At 42.2% G+C, this 22102-nt stretch overlaps 1 protein-coding gene across 1 annotated transcript; it reads right to left on the minus strand.

The window, feature by feature from the left end:
• Positions 1 to 1110: 1110 nt before the first annotated feature.
• Positions 1111 to 21472, minus strand: MSRB1 (methionine sulfoxide reductase B1). Its single transcript, XM_073636450.1, has 4 exons — positions 21313 to 21472; positions 13721 to 13863; positions 10201 to 10315; positions 1111 to 3739 (listed from the first exon to the last, which is right to left on the minus strand). Exons 1-4 carry the CDS (start codon positions 21365 to 21367, stop codon positions 3708 to 3710), a joined length of 345 nt encoding a protein of 114 aa, XP_073492551.1. The 5' UTR covers positions 21368 to 21472; the 3' UTR covers positions 1111 to 3707.
• Between the last annotated feature and the right edge of the window lie 630 nt (positions 21473 to 22102).

The raw sequence follows: 22102 nt of genomic DNA on the forward strand, positions 1-22102 counted from the left end.
ATTGACCTTTTATACATACACACTAATTACAAGCAAACAGATCACAGGTGAGGATGGTTACCTTTAATAACCATTCAAACCCCTTTGTGTCAACTTGTGTGCATGTTATCAGGCCAAAATCACCAGGGTATGTAAACTTTTGATCAGGGTCATTTGGGTAGTTTATGTTGCCATTATGATTTAAAAAGAGTAAACACAGTTGATCAATAATAAATGGCTTCAGCCTAACACTAACCATGAGTGAAAGAAATGTTTTTGTTTTATCAATCATATTCTCTGAAAAATGGCCAAGAAATCATAAATTCTGCCAGGGTATGTAAACTTATGAGCAAAACTGTAAACCCAGTAAAGTGACTGGCTTTAGGCAATACACAGAGATTAAACAAATCCTGCTACATAAGTTGTACCTGTTTATCTGCAGTCTTCTCTTCTCTACATCCATTCAAGGTCCAGAATTTATAAGCTTGTCAGAGAGTTCAGAACGAAAAAAAAAAAAAAGAGAAGGAGGCAGAGAGCTGAAGTTACACTGCAAAGCTCAGTATGGAAAGTTCAAAAAGCTGATTGGAGGGAAGGGACACACCCCCCCTTCACACAGCAGTTGCACTCTGCCAGAGATTAGTAAATGAGAAATTTTGCTGACTTCCATCATCCAATCGTGTGCAACTAAAAATGCATATTTTTTTTTCCCTTTGCACGTGATTGGGTACTTTTTGCAAGGTGAAGCTTTACCTCATTTACTAAGCTCTGGAGCAACTGCGCTTGCAGAGTGCACAGTCTATTTGGCTTTAGTAAATCAACCCCTTAGTGCTCTTAATTGAGACAAGTACACACTATAGAGGGATATGCTTTGTTCAGATTTTATGTCCGAGGTTTACAACCACTAAGATTCTGCAATTTTCGGCTGGGAGGGAGCAATGCCATAGGATCAGATGAGATGTCTCCTTTGTGATACTGTTGCCGGTGGCTTCCTGTCAGTAACAGGATTGCTAGTGTGACACAAACCTAGGAGGTTGTCGAATAGTTACAACCTTTGTTTAGAATTTCAATCTTGAGTTGGAGAATAATACAAAAATAAATAAATAATAAAAAAAAGGGAAGAGCACACAAGAGTAAAATCAAACCATTTATTAATGAACAGTGAATAGGATGTGCATTGAGCAGCATGGACCTTCATATAATCAGATTAACCCCTGGCGTTATAACGCTGGGGCTAAATAAAAACACAAACTGTTACAGCAGAAGAAAACCAAATATTACATCGCCCATAGCCAAAACAGAACAGTCCTAACTGTCCTTTCCAGGGCAGAGTAGAACTAATAGTTGTGAGCTTATTGGCTGCAATGGACAACACATTTTTTTTTTTTTATTTCTTCTGATTTTTGCATGAAATACAGTAGATAAATGCTAAAAAATAGCCATAGACAAGGGAAATTCATCACCCAATGATTCTGACAATCTTATGTTTAGGGACAAAAAGCAGACATACCCGACCCCAGAATATGTAGGGGGAGATAGCCATCATAGGTGTCCCCCATTCCCATGATAAATGGTGTCACAGAGGTCTACTCACACCCTGAATTTGCACACTTAGGCAAATAAAGACAAGCTGAATGCGAATGTTTACCTGGAAAATGGTAGCAAAAAAAAAACATTACAGGTTGTCAGATGATGCCCTGGATGTCCGTGGCGATCTCATGTCTTGCTGCGCCTCATTTATCAAAGTGTCTATGGGTAAAATAGTCTTGGCCTGTTCTGCCTTCACAAACCATTGCAATTCTCACAGTGCAGTATAAGACTGAAATGAAAATTCTACACAGTTGCTGTGGATTTAGCACATGTAGCTGTCTTGGCTTAAGATCTGCCCAGCAAAGACATGTGCCCCTCATGTCCAAAACCGGAGTACCGTATTAAGTTTCTCCCCAAATTAGCCAAAATGTTAATGGGAGTACATATGTCATTGAGTAACGAGTGTAATCCCTAATTGACCAATATGACTAGCTATAGACGGTCCTGGAAAATTCTTCTCAAACATTGATTAATGAGAGCTTTATGTAGGTTTATAACAATTGCATAAACAATTAGCATAACAAAATCAGAACAGTCTATAGCCATGCTACAGCGTAGGGCGCGGCGAGCCTCCCGTCACGCTACAGCGGAGGGCGCGGCGAGCCTCCCGCCATGCTACAGCGGAGGGTGCGGCGAGCCTCCCGCCATGCTACAGCGGAGGGCATGGAAAGCCTCCCGATGGGCTACAGCGGAGGCCGCGGCAAGCCTCCCGATGGGCTACAGCGGAGGGCGCGGCAAGCCTCCCGCCAGGCGGCTATTAAAAAGGCGCAACAAACCACCCGCTTTACTAGAGTGGAGGGTGCAGCAAACCTCCTGCCATATTACAGCAGAGGACACTGCAAACCCTCCACTTTGCTACAGCAGAGGAGCAGCCAGACTCCAGCCATATTACAGTGGAATGCACAGCAAGCCTCAGGCCATATTTCATTGCAGGGCGCAGCAAGACTCCGGCTATACTACAGAGGAGGTAGTTGTAAGGCTCTGGTAAAAAAAAAAAGAAAAAAAAAAAAAGGGAAGGAAGGAAGGAAGGAAGGAAAGAAGGAAAGAAGGAAAGAAGGAAAGAAGGAAAGAAGGAAAGAAGGAAAGAAAGAAAGAAGGAAAGAAAGAAAGAAAGAAAGAAAGAAAGGGGTATTTATGAGAATTTTCAGATAATGTTCAAAAGATGTCATGTTATAGAAAAGAAATGTTTTGTTGTTCTTATTAAAATAACAATAATAATTTCTGTGATTTAGAAAAGACATTACATAAGGTTTGGTTCAAAGATTTCAATTTTGGATAGAATATTGATTGGTTGTTTTTTCCCCACCAAAGTACCTCTATAATAATTTGGAAACGTTTCATTATGATAAGAACACACAATTACCATTAAAATCACAACCTTTAAATGATTTAATTAAAGAAGAAATCCAAGTATGGCATTTTTACATAATTACATTGGGCCAGCTTGGACCAATGTCACTATGTATATACCATATACTTGTGAGATCCCTAGAAGCTGGAAATCATTGATGTAGACACTGCCACTCCGGTGCCCTGCTGCTTACTGAACATTTCTCAAAGAATGCAAAACCTTCTCTGACTGGATGAGTTGGAGAGTGTGACGTCACAGCCCCTCTCCACCTCATCCAATGAGAGAACGCTTTGTATCAGATTCAATCCTGCATGACAACAGCAGAACGAATGCTCTATAAAACGTGAAAAGTGCAGCCACAGATATCTGGTTGGTGAATCTGGGCTGCAATACTTTACAATGTCATAGTGAAAAGTAGAAGAATAAAAAATAAAAAATCCAACTGGTGGCTTCAGGAATACAGACAGTTCATCCTTCTGTTACATGACAGCCAAGGCCAACTGGTATTCTGAGCAGTGTTCACGAATAAATTATCTTGTATAAAGCTGGCAGAAAAAAAAAAAAAAAAAAACAATTATGGGAAAACTGCGGAGAAGTGTCTGCTAATGCTACATTCGAATTGCAGGTGCATTGTGGGTTTGCGTCCAGCGAGAGGCCCTGAACCACATCTGATGCCAGCAGGTATAATCTTCAGCCGAGACGTCCGGTAAGGGTTTATCACAGCCGATTCATCCTCTGATGGACCGTCAGGAAAGGTTCAGCACATCCCCGTTTAATACATTCGCAGTCTTTAGGCTCGATCCGCTCCCCCGTCGACTTTGTCTGGACAAGGAGAGAAGTACAATTAAAGGTTTCTATTATTATGCCAGGAAATCAACCTATTTATAGTCTCCTGTGTCGTACCGCAAGTCTCACCAGTCCGGAACAATAGATGTCATGGGTTTCTGCAACCAATCCCAGCTCACATAATTATAACTCATATGCAGATTTCAAGGCAATATTAGGTAATATACTTATATGATAACTTCCTGAACTGCATTCACTATGGGACACATATCAATTCAATAAAAGTTTGCAAATTATTAATGTAGTCTTATAGGAAAACTGTTCCTAAGCCTTCGTTAAATACTTGATTTTGCTCTCTGAAGATCAAATTACATTCAGATTGCTCTTCAGAGAGAATTTGACAGGCAATGAGGAGGCATTGTATTGCCTCCTCATTGCCAGTTTTATCCCTTTAACCACTTAAGGACCGGAAGAGCTGCCCTCTTAATGACCAGGCCATTTTTTTGTGATATGGCACTGCCTCACTTTAATTGACAATTGTGTGGTCATGCAACGCTGTATCCAAACAACAGTTATATCCTTTTTTTTTTCCCACAAATAGAGCTTTTTGGTGGTATTTGAAAGGAAGAGCAACTGAGCATGTGCAGAGCAGAGCAGGAGACAATGTATTGCTGGATTATAAACAGTATGACACTTATTTTTAATGTTTTACATAGCTATACCTGCAAAAGAGGCCAACCTGAAGTGATCTAGCAGGACTTCATTTTCTGACTTAAGTTCCACTTTAACTACAACTCTATGAAACTCCTAGGTCCCAAGATTGGAACATCAGCAAGGCGACATTAACTTCCCATCCACAATCTGTGGATTATTCTGTCTTTAAAGGGGTTGTAAACCCTCATGGTTTTTCACCTTAATGCGTTCTATACATTAAAGCCTATTGCACTGCAGCACCCCCCACCCCTTTTTTCTTACCTGAACCCGAGAGTTCCAGTGACGGGGATGAGCCCAGCAGCTCCAGCCGCTGTCTCAGGTCCTCATTAAACAGAATGATAGCAGGTGCCATTGGCTCCCACTGCTGTCAATCAAATAGAGTGACATGGGAGCAGGGGGCGGGGCCGAGTCCTGCTGTCTGCGGCAATAGACGCAGCAGCAGGACTCAGGAGTGCGCCCGCATGAGTGCCCCCCTTGGAAGGCGGCTCTCTGAGGGGGCACTCGATGAGGAGGAGCCAGGAGCGCTGCGGAGGGACCCCGAAAAGGATGATGGGGGTCAATCTGTGCAAAAACCTTGCACAGAGGAGGGAAGTACAACATGTTTGTTATTTAAAGCAGTTGTATACCCGCTGTTTTTTTTTTTTTTCCTACACCTGCAAGGGAAAAGGCATAATGAGCTAGTATGCACCGCATACTAGCTCATTATGAGATACTTACCTTAGAACGAGGCGCCGGCATCTCATCCTGTCCACGCCGAGGGAGCTGACATTTCCCCTCGGCGTGTCTTCCGGGTATCGCGGCTCCGGCGCTGTGAGTGGCCGGAGCCGCGATGTCGTCACTCCTGCGCATGCGCGCGGGAGACTTCTGTCCGGCTAGCTCCGGAGTTTGCCGGGCTGTCAGCCGAGAATCCCCTGTGCGCATGCGCCGCTGCAGTCAGCGGCTCATTGCGAGGGGAATATCCCCTAAACCGTACAGGTTTAGGAGATATTTTTTTTACCTACAGGTAAGCCTTATTATAGGTAAAAGTTAAAAAAAAAAAAAAAAGGGTATACAACCACTTTAACTGCTTCAGCCCTGGAAGATTTTACCCCCTTCCTGACCAGAGCACTTTTTGCCATTCGGCACTGAGTCGCTTTAAATGACAATAGTGCGGCCGTGCGACATTACACCAAAACAAAATTGATGTTCTTTTTTTCCCACAAATGGAGCTTTCTTTTGGTGGCATTTGATCACCTCTGCGGTTTTTTATTTTTTGTGCTATAAAAAAATTGAAAAAAAATAAATAAAAAATTATGGCAATATTGTTTACATTTTGCTATAATAAATACCCCCCCCCCCCCCAAAAAAAAAAAAAATGTCCTCAGTTTAGGCTGATATGTATTCTTTTACATATTTTTGGTTAAAAAAAAAAAATGTAAAAAATAATAATATCGCAATAAGTGTATATTGACTGGTTTTCACAAAAGTTATAGCGTCTACAAAATAGGGGATAGATTTGTGGCATTTGCATTATTTAAAAAAAAAAAAAAAAAATAGTAATAATAATAAAAATGCCATGAAACTATCCCCTATTCTGAAGGCGCTATAACTTTTGTGCAAGCCAATCAATATACGCTTATTGCGATTTTTTTTTTAATTAATAATGGCGGCGATCAGCGATTTTTATCATGACTGCGACTTTATGGTGGACATATCGGACACTTTTGACACTATTTTGGGACCATTGTCATTTATACAGCGATCAGTGCTATAAAAATGCACTGATTACTGTGTAAATGACACTGGCAGGGAAGGAGTTAAACACTAGGGGGGGCGATCAAGGGGTTAAGTGTGTCCTAGGGAGTGATTCTAACTGTGCGGGGGATGGGCTACCACTGACATGACAGCGATCACTGCTCCCGATGACAGGGAGCAGTAGATCTGTCATGTTGCTAGGCAGAACAGGGAAATACCTTGTTTACATAGGCATCTCCCTGTTCTGCCGCTCCGTGACACAATCGCGGGACACCGGCAGACATAGAGTCCGCGGGACCCACGGGCACGGTCACACTGTACGCGGCGCACCCACTAGCCCCGCCAACTAAAGGGGACGTACAGATACGCCCATTTGCCCACCGCTGCCATTGTGCCGATGTATATCGGTGTGCAGCGGTCAGCAAGTGGTTAAAAAAAAAATAAAAAACCACGAAGCTTTACAATCACTTTAAAGCCATGATTAATGGTTGTTCTTCAACACTTAGCAAAACGGGGTCAAAAGATACATAATCAGGGGTAACCTTGGATGTGATAAACATACAACATTACTTACACAGCAAAGACAGCAACATTAGTGTCACGCCACACCGAGAATAAATGCTGATCTGCTAAATATTTCTAGAAGTATAAAGTCCAATAGGAAGGACTCCGCTCATTACCGTATAATCAGGTTACCCATCAACCATAGAGATATAAGAACTGCAGGGTAAGCGGGTTCATCACACAAACACAGTGGGGGGAGATTTACTAAAACTGAAGTAGCTGTGCATGGTAGCCAATCAGCTTCTAACTTCAGCTTGTTCAATTAAGCTTTGGCATTAAAAGCCTGAAAGCGGATTGTTTTTTATGCAAAGCTGCACCAGATTTTGAAAATCTCCCCCCCTATAAGAATCAAGGAACCAGCTTGCCCTGGTTGGCAAGACCTACACTATATTGCCAAAAGTATTGGGACGCCTGCCTTTACACACACATGAACTTTAATGGTATTCCAGTCTTAGTCCGTAGGGTTCAATATTGAGTTGCCCACCCTTTGCAGCTTCAACTCTTCTGGGAAGGCTGTCCACAAGGTTTAGGAGTGTGTCTATGGGAATGTTTGACCATTCTTCCAGAAGCGCATTTGTGAGGTCAGGCACTTATGTGGACGAGAAGGCCTGGCTCACAGTGTGCACTCCAATTCATCCAAAAGATGTTCGATCGGGTTGAGGTCAGGACTCTGTGCAGGCCAGGACTCTGTCCACCCCAAACTTGCTCATCCATGTCTTTATGGACCTTGCTTTGTGCACTGTCATGTTGGAACAGGAATGGGCATAATTAATAATGTGGAATGTATGTTCCTTGCTAAAGAACATTAATCTCTATCAAGTTGTTATGGGGAAAGTTCTGCTTTAAGACCCCGGTCTCTTGCCCACCTCTTCTCTTAAAGAGAAACTTCACTCTCCCAATCAACATTGATTTTTTTGTAATCCTCATGCTGCTAGCATTAGTACATAGATAGGAAGATATTTACTTGCTTAAAATTTTCTTTTTACATTTCTTTAGTTTCTTGCTTAGGCAAAAGGATGTCATACATCCCAGGAGTCTTCAGTAGAGGGGGAAGAATTTTCTCAGCTAAGCTCATTCTCCTGCATGCATGTTTGAGCTAAGGGCAGATGGATTCTAGGAAGTAAGCGATACATGAATCATTTGCCCTTACTCAAGATGGCCACAGCGTGAAATGCTAGAGGGGTTGTTTTTCAAATTGATTTTACAGCAAAATAAAGCATAGATACATGGATGGGCCAATTTGTTTTGAATATTAGAAATGAATTAAACAGGGTTTTTAGTTTGTGGTGCTCAGATGAAGTGAAGATCTGCTTCAAAGTGATGTGGAACTTCCTCTGCTAACCTCCTTCTAAAAAAGGCTAGCTGCCTGGCTTTATGGTTTCTAATTGCACAGTTGAACCCCACAGAATTCTATGGGTCTGTTTTAGGATACAGGATGCACTCAGGTGATGGCCCCACAGACGTCTATGGGTCTGTTTTATGATACAGGATGCACTCAGGTGATGGCCCCACAGACGTCTATGGGTCTGTTTTATGATACAGGATGCACTCAGGTGATGGCCCCACAGACGTCTATGGGTCTGTTTTATGATACAGGATGCACTCAGGTGATGGCCCCACAGACGTCTATGGGTCTGTTTTATGATACAGGATGCACTCAGGTGATGGCCCCACAGACGTCTATGGGGATCGCCTGTACAGGGATTGGAAGGGGATAGAATATTTTGGAAGGACCTGCTGAAGACTTCTGCAGGCCACATGCATCTAATTTGGGTAAGTACACATCAGGTGCAAGGGAGGTGGTTCCTTTACCTCGGGGGAGCTAAAAACAAAGAAACTGCACCAAAGGATGGTTGACTACTCCTCCGAGATCGCATAGAAGCCAGATACCTGGCCAAATGCCTGGGATGACAGAAACAATTAGGCTCTGAGTGGCTGATCCCCCCCCCCCCCCTTCCTGCCCAGATCACATGACCAAACGACTAGGCATCTGGTTGTGTAACTAGCTGTCATGAGCCATGCCATCTTTTAGCTTTGTGACTTTAAACCCTTTCCGATCAGCAGCCACAGTTTTACTGCGGCAGGTTGGCTCCCCTGGGAGAAATGACGTTACCTTATGTTGCTTCGCCTTTCAGGTACAAGGGGGCGCACGCGGCTTGCCATGAGTGCCCAGCGGGGGCGTGATGACCTCCGGCCACCCGCGATCGCTCGTGACAAAGCGATAACCGGGATCTGTGTGTGTAAACACACAGATCCTGGTTCTATCAGGGGAGAGGACACAGATCGTATGTTCAAAGTATCAACAGCGATCTGTCATCTCCTATAGTCAGTCCCATCCCCCCCACAGTTAGAACACACTGAGGGAACACATTTAACCCCTTGATTGCCCCCTAGTGTTAACCCCTTCCTTGCCTGTGACATTTATACAGTAATCAGTGCATTTTTATAGCACTGGTTGCTGTATAATTGTCACTGGTCCCAAAAATGTGTCAAAAGTGTCCGCCGCAATATCACAGTCCAGATAAAATAAAATCGCTGATCGCCACCATTACTAGTAAAAATAATAATTGCCATAAATCTCTCTCCTATTTTGTAGACGCGATTGGTTTGCGCAAACCAATCAATATACGCTCTTTGCGATTTTTTTTTTTTTTTTTACCAAAAATATGTAGAAGAATACATATTAGCCTAAAGTGGGAATTTTTTTTTTTTTTTTTTTTAAATGTGGGATATTATAGCAAAAAGTAAAAGATAGCTTATTTTTTAAAATTGTTGCACTTTTTTATTTATAGCGCAAAAAATAAAAACCGCAGCGATGATCAAATACCACCATGGGGATGGGGAAAGACGTCAATTTTGTTTGGGTACAACATCACACGACTGCGCAATTGTCAGTTAAAGCAACGCAGTGCCGTATCGCAAAAAATGGCCTGGTCATTGAGCAGCCAAATCTTCCGGGGCTGAAGTGGTTAATGCAGCCTGAACCAGGGGCACTACTGACCCCAAAGATGGGATACTCTTCCTCCCACAGACACTAACAATGGGGTACTATTCCTCCGCTGACACCAATGACAGGTTACTATTGCTACCCCAGACACCAAGGACGGGGAATCTTCCTGCCAGACACGAGCAATGGGGTACTATTCCTCCCGCTTACATCAGAGACAGGATACTCTTCCTGCCATGTGAGAATTCTACATGCCGACTTCTGCTTTTGAAGATACTAGTTTCCTGGCTGTCATACAGATGCATTGGTTCTACATTTTGAACTACTGACCCAGAACCGGTATAGATATAAGGAACACTTTCCTGATCCATGTGCAGCCTGTATGTTCCAAGTTTTGTCATTCAAAAACTCATGAAGACACATCCAGGAAACTAGTATCTTCAATGGAAGCTCGTGCATCCATCTCCCGACATGCATAGATTAAAGATGTGAGGGTCTTTAATTTATGGTCTCATTTAAAGAATGCCTGGATAGTTACCTTTGGGGATGAACTTAATCGAGTTGCTGAATATTCAGAAGCGGGACTGGTTCTTCTTTGGACCGTCATTTAAAAACTCATGGCCTAGTCCATTGCTGCACTTTCCGCAGGAGACCTGGAGGAGCAAAGTGACAAGACTTAGTGCAGAAACCCCAAAGATGTGAAGAATACAGTGATAAAAGGGAACCTGTCTAGAGCCCTGGCCCTGCTGAAGCTCCCAATCAGTGCTGGAGGCTGCAGTGGTCTTCTGGAAGTTAAGAAATGCTAGTTCCAGGGCAGCCCCATCACTGTGCAGAATGCTGTAGGGGTGAATGGAGGGTGCTTTAAACATATAATGAGGCCTTTCTAAAATGCCAACTGCTTGGTTGTCATGCTCATCCAATGGGTTTCAACATTTCCAAGTCACTGACCAAAAACATATAAAGACCAGTTCTGACTTTGTTGGCTGCATGACTGTTCCCAGGAAGTATTGCTGACATTTTATAGGGGGTGGGGGGGTCAGCAGTGGCAGCCCCCCATATTTTTCTCAATGGGTTTCCTATACAAGAATAAAAAGGAAGTTCTGTCCTGGTAAATTGGCAAAAGGCAATAAGTTCAGATAGACAAAGACACTAAAATAGAATTAAAATAGAGGTTGCGGTGCTTAGGAAGTTAAATATCTAAATTAAACAGAAGTTCAGAATTCTTTTTTTTTTTTAAACAGATAAACAAGTCCATAGTGAACCATATGCCAAAACAAAGTACGTAAACATATCCAAATAAGCATATCCGAGTGGTGACCCTCCACCAGTGCAATCAAAAAACACCCAGTGCTGCCTCCACCTTGACCCTAGGTTCACACCTATGCATTTTTTAGTGCGTTTTGCAGTTTGCAGAAAAGCACTACAGTCCATTTAACATGGTTTTCTATGGTACACATTCACATCTGTGCGTTTTTCAGCCAGCGCATTGTTGGAAAGGGTCGGGTACTTTTTTTCCACGTTTTGCATGTAATAAGACTTCAATGGAATCACACCAGAAATGCAAGTGTTGTGACTGTGATGCGTTCGTTTTTTGATCTGTTTTGCGTTTTTTATTTTTCTGTTTAAAGACTGCATATAGCTGGTTGCCAAGGATGGGGCCAGGAAAAATATAAAAAAAAAAAAAAAAAAAACCCACACACACACGGCATGGAGGGGAGGCACACCTCCAGCACTGCAGCTCTCATTGGCCCTCTTATGACTCATCCCCCCTCCCTTCCTGGCAAACTCTCAGGGGAGAGTGGCATGAGGTCATAAGCCTAGGCTTTTTACCAGACAAAAAACAGGAAGTGGGCTGTATGAGGTATTTAATGGCAGAAAAAAAAAAGTTTTACTATCCAATAGGGTTGTCCCAATACCACTTTTTTAAGACCGAGTACAAGTACCAATACTTTTTCTCAAGTACTTGCCGATACTGATACTTTTTTTTTAATGTCATGTGACAGTTTTCAAAGCACAATACAGAATAGGTGGCACCGATATGCAGCACTGACTGATGGCTGGACACTGACTGATGGCTGGCACTGAGCACTGACAGGTTGCATTTATGGGCACCGATGGGCAGGCACTGAAATGCAGCCAGCAATAAATGACACGAGAGGAAAGGCTGCCTGCAACACCCAACTTGGTACTCCCTGCACTTGGCTGCATAAAAGCAGCAGCGGACAACTTGTTACACCCAGCTTGAACTATATGGGCTGGGTGTAACAAGATGTCCGCTGCTGGCTTACAGTGACCGAGTGCAGGGAGTACCAAGATGGGCATCGGGATGTTAAACCGCTGACGGCAACACGGAGCGTCACTTCCATTGTTCCTCCCACTGACTTCCAGTTGCGCCACCTCTCCCAGGTATCAGATTAGGCATCGGGAGCATTTGCTCAGTATTGGTCCCGATATTAGTATCGGGACAACCCTACTATTCAAAGTTAAAACAACAAGGGCAGAAGATTGAATAGATGGAAAGATGAAAAAAAAAAAAAAAAAAAATGACTGAAGTTCCGATTTAAAGTTTAACCAGTGTGGTCAGGTGGACATTTATGTATATGCATGTTCTTTTTAAACAGTAAATTAACTTTAAAACACCCCCCACTGATCTCTATAGCTGCAAACACTGTGGAGCAAATCGTCCTTAGGTAAAGGAGACGCATGAAGTCATTTCACGTCCCTCTGTCAGTAGCTCCATTCCTTCTACTCCTGATCTCAAAAATAGAAAAAAAAAAAAACAAACAGCTAAGCTTCCCCTCTTCTTTGCTCCCAGCAGTGACTTGGCACCTCAGATCCCCCGGCTCTCCTCTATAAGCAGGGAGTACGCTGCCCAGCCCCCCATCCTGCTCTCCCCTATAAGAAGGGAGTACGCAGCCCAGCCCCCCATCCTGCTCTCCCCTATAAGCAGGGAGTACGCAGCCCAGCCCCCCATCCGGCTCTCCTCTATAAGCAGGGAGTACGCAGCCCAGCCCCCCATCCGGCTCTCCTCTATAAGCAGGGAGTACGCAGCCCAGCCCCCCATCCTGCTCTCCCCTATAAGAAGGGAGTACGCAGCCCAGCCCCCCATCCTGCTCTCCCCTATAAGCAGGGAGTACGCAGCCCAGCCCCCCATCCTGCTCTCCCCTATAAGCAGGGAGTACGCAGCCCAGCCCCCCATCCGGCTCTCCTCTATAAGCAGGGAGTACGCAGCCCAGCCCCCCATCCGGCTCTCCTCTATAAGCAGGGAGTACGCAGCCCAGCCCCCCATCCTGCTCTCCCCTATAAGCAGGGAGTACGCAGCCCAGCCCCCCATCCTGCTCTCCCCTAAAAGCAGGGAGTACGCAGCCCAGCCCCCCATCCGGCTCTCCCCTATAAGCAGGGAGTACGCAGCCCAGCCCCCCATCCTGCTCTCCCCTATAAATAGGGAGTATGCAGCCCAGCCCCCCATCCGGCTCTCCTCTAAGCAGGGAGTAGGCAGCCCAGCCCCCCATCCGGCTCTCCTCTATAAGCAGGGAATACGCAGCCCAGCCCCCATCCTGCTCTCCCCTATAAGTAGGGAGTATGCAGCCCAGCCCCCCATCCTGCTCTCCCCTATAAGTAGGGAGTATGCAGCCCAGCCCCCCATCCGGCTCTCCTCTAAGCAGGGAGTACGCAGCCCAGCCCCCCATCCGGCTCAACTCTCTCTGCACCCAAAATCAGCAGCTCAGCTCGCCTCAATCCCTCTCCTCCTAGTAGCTTAGCTACCCCTGTCAGCTACTTTATTATTATTTTTTTTAATTATTATTATAATAAACCACTGTGGGCCCAATATATTAAGCTACCATAGCAAATAAAGTGTGCTAAAGTGATCGCTTAAGCAATAAAATAAAATGGCGTTTGGAGGGCCACTTAGCACTCCTGTGGTACTATCACAGCTTGATAAGTAGGGACCTTTGCCTCTTTAATGAAGACCCCTATGGATTATAAATAGTCATGTACAATCTTCCGCAGACATTACCCTGGGGGTCATGTTTATGGAATCCATGAGGTGTTCTCACCTTAAGAGCATTGGGCCGTTCCACATATTTGGAGACGCTGTCCTCGTGGATGGTCTCGGTGAAGGCCGGCCACGGAGATGAGTGTTCAAACTTGGTACGGCTGGAGAAGAGCTCATAGCCACATTTGGCACACACATATATTCCTGATCATAGAAGAACAGAGAGACACACAAAGTATTAGAAATCATTTACAGAAATTCCCATACTCCTTTTTATTATTATTATTAATTCACTGGAAAGGATCTAGCTGCTTTTATATGAATAAAGCCTGACGGAGTTTATGTGTGGTGGGTAGGCAGTGTGAAAGGTGAAGGACTCTGGGTGTGGAGGAAGAATTGTGAAGATAACATTCCTAGAAAGCACAGCGCCACTTTATCGCGGTTTTGGATACCTGACATTCCGCACTGTCTTTTTATTGCATGTGACATTTTATAGATTTCTGTTATGAATTTGGACATTTTCTGATGAATTTTATGCATTGATTTAGTGCATTGAATGAAGATTGGACTGCATGGGACACTTCGAAAAAATAAATAAATAAATAAAAAAAAAAAAAAAAGGATGATGCAAAAATATTTTTGGAATATTTAACATTATATTGTTATGTATAATTTTGCATATACATTTTATGTATGTATTCTGTTTGTATGTACTTAAATATTGTGCACATATTTCATGCTATAGCACAATCACTATTTTTAGTTTGAAGAAGAGGACAGGCATTTAAGTGTCCCTGTAGCTTTACACCATTCCATGTAGTCAGTAAACTTCCTCTTACAAATGAGATGACCGGATACCACCCAACACATCATGTTGTGACACCGATATTACAAAACTAACCAAAATCACTGAATGCCTTCCAGGAATAGACGTCTGTACTGTTCCTACTTAGTACACCCATAATAAATACCTAGTACATTATTAATTAGTAACCATGGTTATTGGTGTAATTATTAGTTTTTATCCTGAGCAAGCATTAATGTATGGCATTACACAGAATGGAATGATCAAGTCCATATTTTTTTCGTTTAAAAGGGGGAAAAGAAAAAAAAAAAAAATGATTATATTATATAATTTTTTTCCTCTTTTAAACAAAAAAAAGTGGACTTGATCATTCCATTCTGTGTAACACCATACATTAATGCTTGCTCAGGATAAAAACTAATAATTACACGAAAAACCATGGTTACTAATTAATAATGTACTAAGTATTTATTATGGGTGGACAGTCGCGATTTTTAATGCAGAAAAGACATGCTTGGTCTCTTCTGCATTTACCACTTGCCCACTGGGCCAATTCTGACACTTCTCACAAACATGTAAAAAAAAAAAAAAAAAAAAAAAATTATCTTTCTTTTTTGTTTGCAAGAAAATTACACACTTTTTTTTTTTTTTTTTTTTTTTTTTAGCAGAGGCCCTATAGCAGTGATGGCGAACCTTGGCACCCCAGATGTTTTGGAACTACATTTTCCCATGGATGCTCATGCACTCTGAAGTGTAGTTGAGCATCATGGGAAATGTAGTTTCAAAACATCTGGGGTGCCAAGGTTCTCCATCACTGTCCTATAGAACGAAACTATGGGTTTTGCAATTTTTTATGTCAAACAGTATTTGCGCAATTTTTTTTCTGGAAAAAAAAAAAAAAAAAAAAAAAAACAAACACTTTAGTGAATTTTATTGCACACAAACACAATATAATACCCACCTTTTTTGGTAAAATGTAAAAGATGATGTAACGCCAAGTGAATAGATACCCAAAATGTCACCCTTTAAAATTGCGTATGCCTGTGGAATAGCGCCAAACTACAGTACTTAAAATTCTCCATAGGTGACGCTTTAAAATGTTTACAGGTTACCAGTTTAGAGTTACAGAGGATGTCTGCCACTAGAATTATTTCTCTTGCATCCGCAGCGATACCGCACATATGTGGTGCAATCACCATGTACATATGCATGAAGGATTTGCGCAGACGCTAACAGTCAGGTAAAGATCATGGCTGGTTGGAGTGGCCAGCAGGGTGCTGTACATAGATTTGTGAAAACAGGAAGAAGTGGGAAGGCGCATTGACATTGAACCTCAGTGACTGAAAGAAATGAAATAGGTGGTCCAGGCACACAGTCAGGCTGGGGAGGAAAGAGCTAGAGATGCCGGACACCTTCCACCCAGGAAATGAGGTGGTCTTTATCTGACTTGCTGATCCTTGTAATGCACATTGTGAAAAGCTCAGTGTGCAGTGAAATCAGGAGTAAGCCATTTCAGTCCAGGAAAGGAGCCTGTATATGTATGTAAATGTACAACTGAGCAAGACTGAAGGGAAAGGCCGTTTTTATTGTCTTCTAGCAAAGAGAAGATTTCACCATGGCAGACAAGTGTGTTGTGGTCATATCCCTGGTGTATAACAAGAAAAGAAAATCCTCCTTCGTTGGGACTTTTTAGGCAACAACCACACATAGGAAGATTAGAAAATATATTTATTATGTATATATATATAAAATCGTTTGATCATACAATGATCGTTGGTTTAAAAAGATTAAAAAAATACAAAATCAAAAAAAGAGAAAAAAAAAAAGGAAAAGACAAAATGACAATTGATTTTACTCTCCGGTATCCGACGCGTTTCTGGTTCAAGCACCTTCGTCAGGGGTATTTGATGAGAGTATATGCAGTCATATTTTTGTCTTTTTATATATATATATAATAATAATAATAAATATATTTTCTAATCTACCGATGTGTGGTTTTTTTTTTTTTTTTTTTTTTTTTTTCTTTTACAAACCAACGGTGCTGGTTCTGATGTAATTTTTAAATAAAGTGGCCATACGGTATTACGCTATGGAAGCTCTCTCTTTTTCCTAAACATATGAGTGGAAGCAACACCTTCAAGGATTTAAAGGCACAGGAGATACCCAGCATAACACCTGCCAGCAAGGCGATCTATCTCCCAACACAGGTGAATTACCCCGCTGGGGGGCTTGGGGAGCGGATTATAACATAAAGATTCGTCAGAAGGAAGCAACCCTGCGTATCACACCACAAGCGTTATACCCCTGCTGGGGTTCTGGGAGCTGGTGAGTAAGCAACCAAAGGGGGAGCACGAGAGTCACCTGACAAATTATTGCAGCACCAAGTCACCTGTGGGAATCTGCATGAGTCACTTTACATCAATATATGGAACTTTGTTGAAAACCCAACTGTTGTTGTTTCCTGGGCTATCGAGCAGTTTTTGGTCTATGCAATTGCAATCTATGATGATTATGTGGAATGTAATGGATTAGAATAATATTATATATACATACATCACTGTGTTTGCATATGGTTCTTAGTAAATGCACTATATGGAATCCAGTTTCTGGCCTCTTTCCCAGATACAGTAGGATCCAGTAAGCTGTGCGACATTTGATGCCTATTATAACCTTTGTATATTTGAGTATTGGAAACGTATCTACTTAATGGCTGTGGAACTACCTATACTGTAAATAAGGGGGACCTGTACATACTGTATTCCTCTTAGAATTACAACTACAGGTAGGGGGTGCCTAGTTATAGGTCATCGCAATTTCCAAACATACTGACTGATATTTAATATTTCTTCAGGTAGCGCCAGTATACCCAATTCTTTATTTTCATACGATGTGTGGTTGTTGCCTACAAAGTCCCAACAAAGGGGGATTTTCTTTTCTTGTTTATTGACTTCTGGGCTTTATACCATTCCTGTATACAGAGGGTGATATTTACTTCAACATGAACAAATACAGACCTTCCCCAACTGACACAAGAGTTCCGTGTAGATTACCCAAGGCAAGTTTTTTCACAAGTCATGTTCCTGCCTCCAGCATCAATCATTCCAGAACCAGACATACCTGTACTGATGCTGGGTGGAAAACACGCCGACATTCACTGTGACCGGCACTCCAATGCACTGTACAGTAGAGTGACACACCGCACAGACTGTTGCTTGTTGCTAAAAAGGGCTCGTTTGCTTTATTTTAATATTGTGATGTATTGGAAGCTCAAATCATAATGAACATGACAAATTAAAGTGTTAAACCCAGGAGCCTGCATTCACTATATCTGGTCTCCCACAGTACACAGAACATGGAAATGCATTTTTTTTAATAAATATAAACTGCTAAATACCTTTTCGTATCAGCAGTCTTGTGACTTCTATCAGTGTCTGATTAAAGCTTGTAGGAGGAGATTTCATTTGACTCTGACTGTCCTATGAGACTGCAAGACCGCTGACCCACTGTCTGGGCAATGCCGATTAGCCCTGTGCTGATCACATGCACACTCCCAAGAAAAAAAACAAACAAAAACAACTCTAGCAAAACACACCAAACTAAGCATGTGCAGCTTGCCCCCAAGGCTCTGTACTATCAGGAGATGGATGGGGGCCGCAATGTGGAGAATTAACTCCTTAGGTTCCACAGTAGGTATAACAAGCATGCTTTACTGCATATACAGACTGATTTTACTGTTGTGGGTTTAGTAACATTTTAACCACTTAAGGACTGCCTGCCTGCCGCATATTTACTGTGGCAGGGTTGCCCTATTGTACGAAACGACGTACCCGTATGTCGTTTCGTGCATAAGTTACTGTGTGCGCACGCTGCACAGCGGGGGGGGGGGGGCGGGGTGATCGGGGCCGATGCGCTGGTCCGGCAGCCTTGATGTCCGCCGGCCACCTACGATCGTTCCTTAGAAAGGCAGAACGGCGATCTGCCAGTGTAAACAAAAGCAGATTCTCGTTCTGACAGGAGAGTTCAGTGAGATCATCTGTTTCTAGTGATCAGGAACAGCGATCTCTCAGTACTCCCAGTCAGTCCCCTCCCCCCCACAGTTAGAAAACACCTCCCTAGGGAACACTTAACCCCTTGATCACCACTAGTGTTTACCCCTCCCCCGTCAGTGTCATTTATACAGTAATCAGAGGCTATTTTTAGCGCTGATCGCTGTATAAATGTCAATGGTCCCCAAAAAAAAAAAAAAAAAAAAAAAAGAGTCAAAAGCGTCCGATATGTCTGCCGCTTTAAAAAAACAAAAACAAAAAAAAACAAAACGTGTTTCGGCTTACGAAGCTTTAACTTCTTGCCGCCCATGTAACACATATATGCAGTGGTAAAGAGGGTGGGCTTTAACGCACACACCACCATATGGATCTGTGGATGGCGGAGGATTCTGGGTGTGCTCCCAGCACAGTGACCGAGCGGTCAGTCCTCGTCATGATGAGGAGCCAGTGGGATGGAGCTCCGGATCACGTAATATAGGTAAAGTTGATCCAGGGAAAATCAGATTGCCTCTATGGGGATCAGGAAGGAATTTTTTCCTCTGCCGTAGCAAATTGGAGAATGCTCTGCTGGGGTTTCTCACCTTCCTCTGGATCAACTGTGGGTGAAGGATTGTGAATATGAGATTGTATTTTTTGTTTTGGTTGAACTACATGGACTTTTGTATTTTTCTTTAAACCTATGTAACTATCACCGCCATTATTAGTATAAATTAATAAATAAAAATTCCAGTATATCTCTGAAAGTTTGTAGACGCAATAACTTTCACGCAAACCAATCAATATACGCTTATTAAGATTTTTTTAACCAAGGACATGTAGCAGAATACATTTTTGCCAAATAGGAAGACTTTTTTTTTTTTTTTTTTTAATTAGATATGTTTTATAAATAGAAAATATTGTTTTGTTTTTTTTTTTTTTCAAAATGTTTAGTCTTTTTTCATTTATATCATTAAAAAGCCAGAGGTGATTAAATATCAAAAGAAAGTTCTATTTGTGTGGAAAAAAAAAAAAAAAAAAAAAGATACATTTTCATTTGAGTACAGCGTTGCATGACTGAGCAATTAAAAGTAGCTCAGTGCTAAATAGCAAAAAAAAAAAATGGCCTGGTCATTAACGGGGTAAAATCTTCCAGAGCTCAAGTGGTCACACTGGGGCTGGAAGGGGTTAATCATAACTCACTATCAAGATGCCCATTATATTCATAGCTGGGTGGATTTGATTTAAATCTCTAGTAAAAAGGCTTGATTTATATCAACTCGATTTAAATCATAATTTTTAAAGAGCGACTGTCATCTCTGTCCCACAGCCGCTCCTCCTCTGACCCGCTGTTCGCTCACCGACAGTCCCATTCACTTTAATGGGGCGGCTGGTGATGTGGCAGTGACACAACAAGGTGAGGGACGTGGCAGCAGCAGGTCAGTGGATGCCCGCTAACAGGCGCTGCCATGATGGATCTGAAATGACAGGTGCTCTTTAAATGTAAGGACTTATTCTTGCTGGTAGTTAGAATCTTTAATATTTGCAAACAAGATGAAGGTTTCCTACTTTTTAATAAGCTGTCAGGTTAGTAAAACAGCGATATCCGGACCGATTCAATCATACAGTTTGTAGTGTACATAGATTTGCAAAGCAATGGGATAAAGGAATGTTTCTGAACTTTGTTTTATCTCCTGGTTACTGTGAAATTGTGTGAATGCATCAATGCAGTGCATGTCATCTCAGCTTGGATTCACTGAAATGAGTTTACCAAAAATGTAAATATTGCAGAATATAAAGCCTCATGCAACATAACTAAGCTCCATTTCATGCTGAATAAACTAAATTATTAATGTATCTTAAATAGAAAACTATCTTTAGATAGATTTTTACTCCAAAAGCATTTTTTAAATAAAGAAAATAAATATATATTTTTTTATTACACATTTGTTAGATTTTTTTTTTTTTATAAATCATTGAATTTATATCCACCCTGCTTTATAGTATATAAATGGTGTCCATTCACACCCTTATTGCTCAGAGCGTGATAAAGTCTACGAGATTCTTTGGGGCAGTCCCCAATTTTTGGTCCCTGTGGACTTCAACGGGAGCACCTGAAAAACACTTAAAAAAAAAAAAAAAAAAAAGGCTTGCATTTCAGTCGGCATTCACACTGGTGTAGCTTGTGAACGCGTGATTGTGCGCGTTCACAGAGCAGGCAAAAAAGAACAAAAAGCACGGTGTGCCAATGGTAACGGCACCTCAAACGTGACAAGATGTGCAAAAAACACACGGTTAAAAAATTGTATGAAGCTCAAAAAGAGTGCCTGGGATTCTTCGCCACGCGCAGTGCCGCTCTCATACAACCAACGGGCCGCCATATGTGTGAAGTGCAATGCGCAGAAAAAAAAAAAAAACATGCATATGCGTGACGCCGCGCGACAATGTGAATGAGGCGTCCTCCGCTTAGTAACTAGCTTTTCATTGGCTCAAATCTGCCTCACAAGAGGCTGACAGACTCCACATCTAAAAACAAACATTCTATGAGATCAATGAGAAAAGATCGATGAGAAAAGATCGATGAGATCAGTAATAAATAATGAGATCAATAATAAGTGATGAGATTAATAATAGGTGATGAGATCAATAATAAATAATGAGATCAATAATAAATAATGAGATCAATAATAAATAATGAGATCAATAATAAATGATGAATTCAGTATGTTGGTAACAATGTGACAGCTGAGAGATGATGCAACTTTCTGATTGGCTGACTGAACCCACTGAGCTCTTCCTATACCCAGCACACACACACACTATTACCGTTCTCGAAGTGATCTTTGTACTTCTCTCCGCCAAAGAACGAACAGAACGACATGGCGATGTTACCCGAACCTTCCAAACCTGACCCTCTCCGACCACCGTCTGCCCGCACACTGCCCGGGCTACACAGCGGCACGTTGTGTAATAGACAGCTACAGGGGTGGGCGGTCACTACTTTCACCACTAGGGCGTGACTTACTGGGAGAAGCCAATTGGGTAATAGACTTTCTGAGGGAGGGGCCCACTTCACCACGAGGGCGTGACATTGCTGGGAGCAGCACGTTGTGTAATAGACTTATACTTGTGTGGGCGGGGGCGTTGCTTTGCGTAATGTTTACTTGGAGCAACACGTTGTGTTAGAAACATGTACGGGAATGGGCGGGGCTGAGTCCTCACAAAGGCGTGATTCGCTGGGAGTAGACTCTTAAGGGAGTGGGCGGTGCCGTACGTTACCACAACGACGTCCCTTAATGAGTCCTTGCAGGAACCTGGGGCCGCCATTTTGGATGAGGGCAAAGCCTTACCAGCCTAACCACTATTGGTTATTACATGAAGCATTTGTTGTGTGAGGTCATAGTGAAGGGGGAGAGCTGGTGTCATACATAGAGGCAGAGAGAGACCTGTCCTTTCATGTACAGGAACAATATTTATACATTTATATTATATTGTATTATATTATTATTTATATAAATATCTATATTTATACATTTATATTGTATTCATATTATATTGTGTTATATTTTTATATAAATATCTATATTTATACATTTACATTATATTCATATTATAT

Source organism: Aquarana catesbeiana, linkage group LG06 (genome assembly GCF_042186555.1).
Source record: "Aquarana catesbeiana isolate 2022-GZ linkage group LG06, ASM4218655v1, whole genome shotgun sequence".
NCBI lineage: Eukaryota > Metazoa > Chordata > Amphibia > Anura > Ranidae > Aquarana > Aquarana catesbeiana.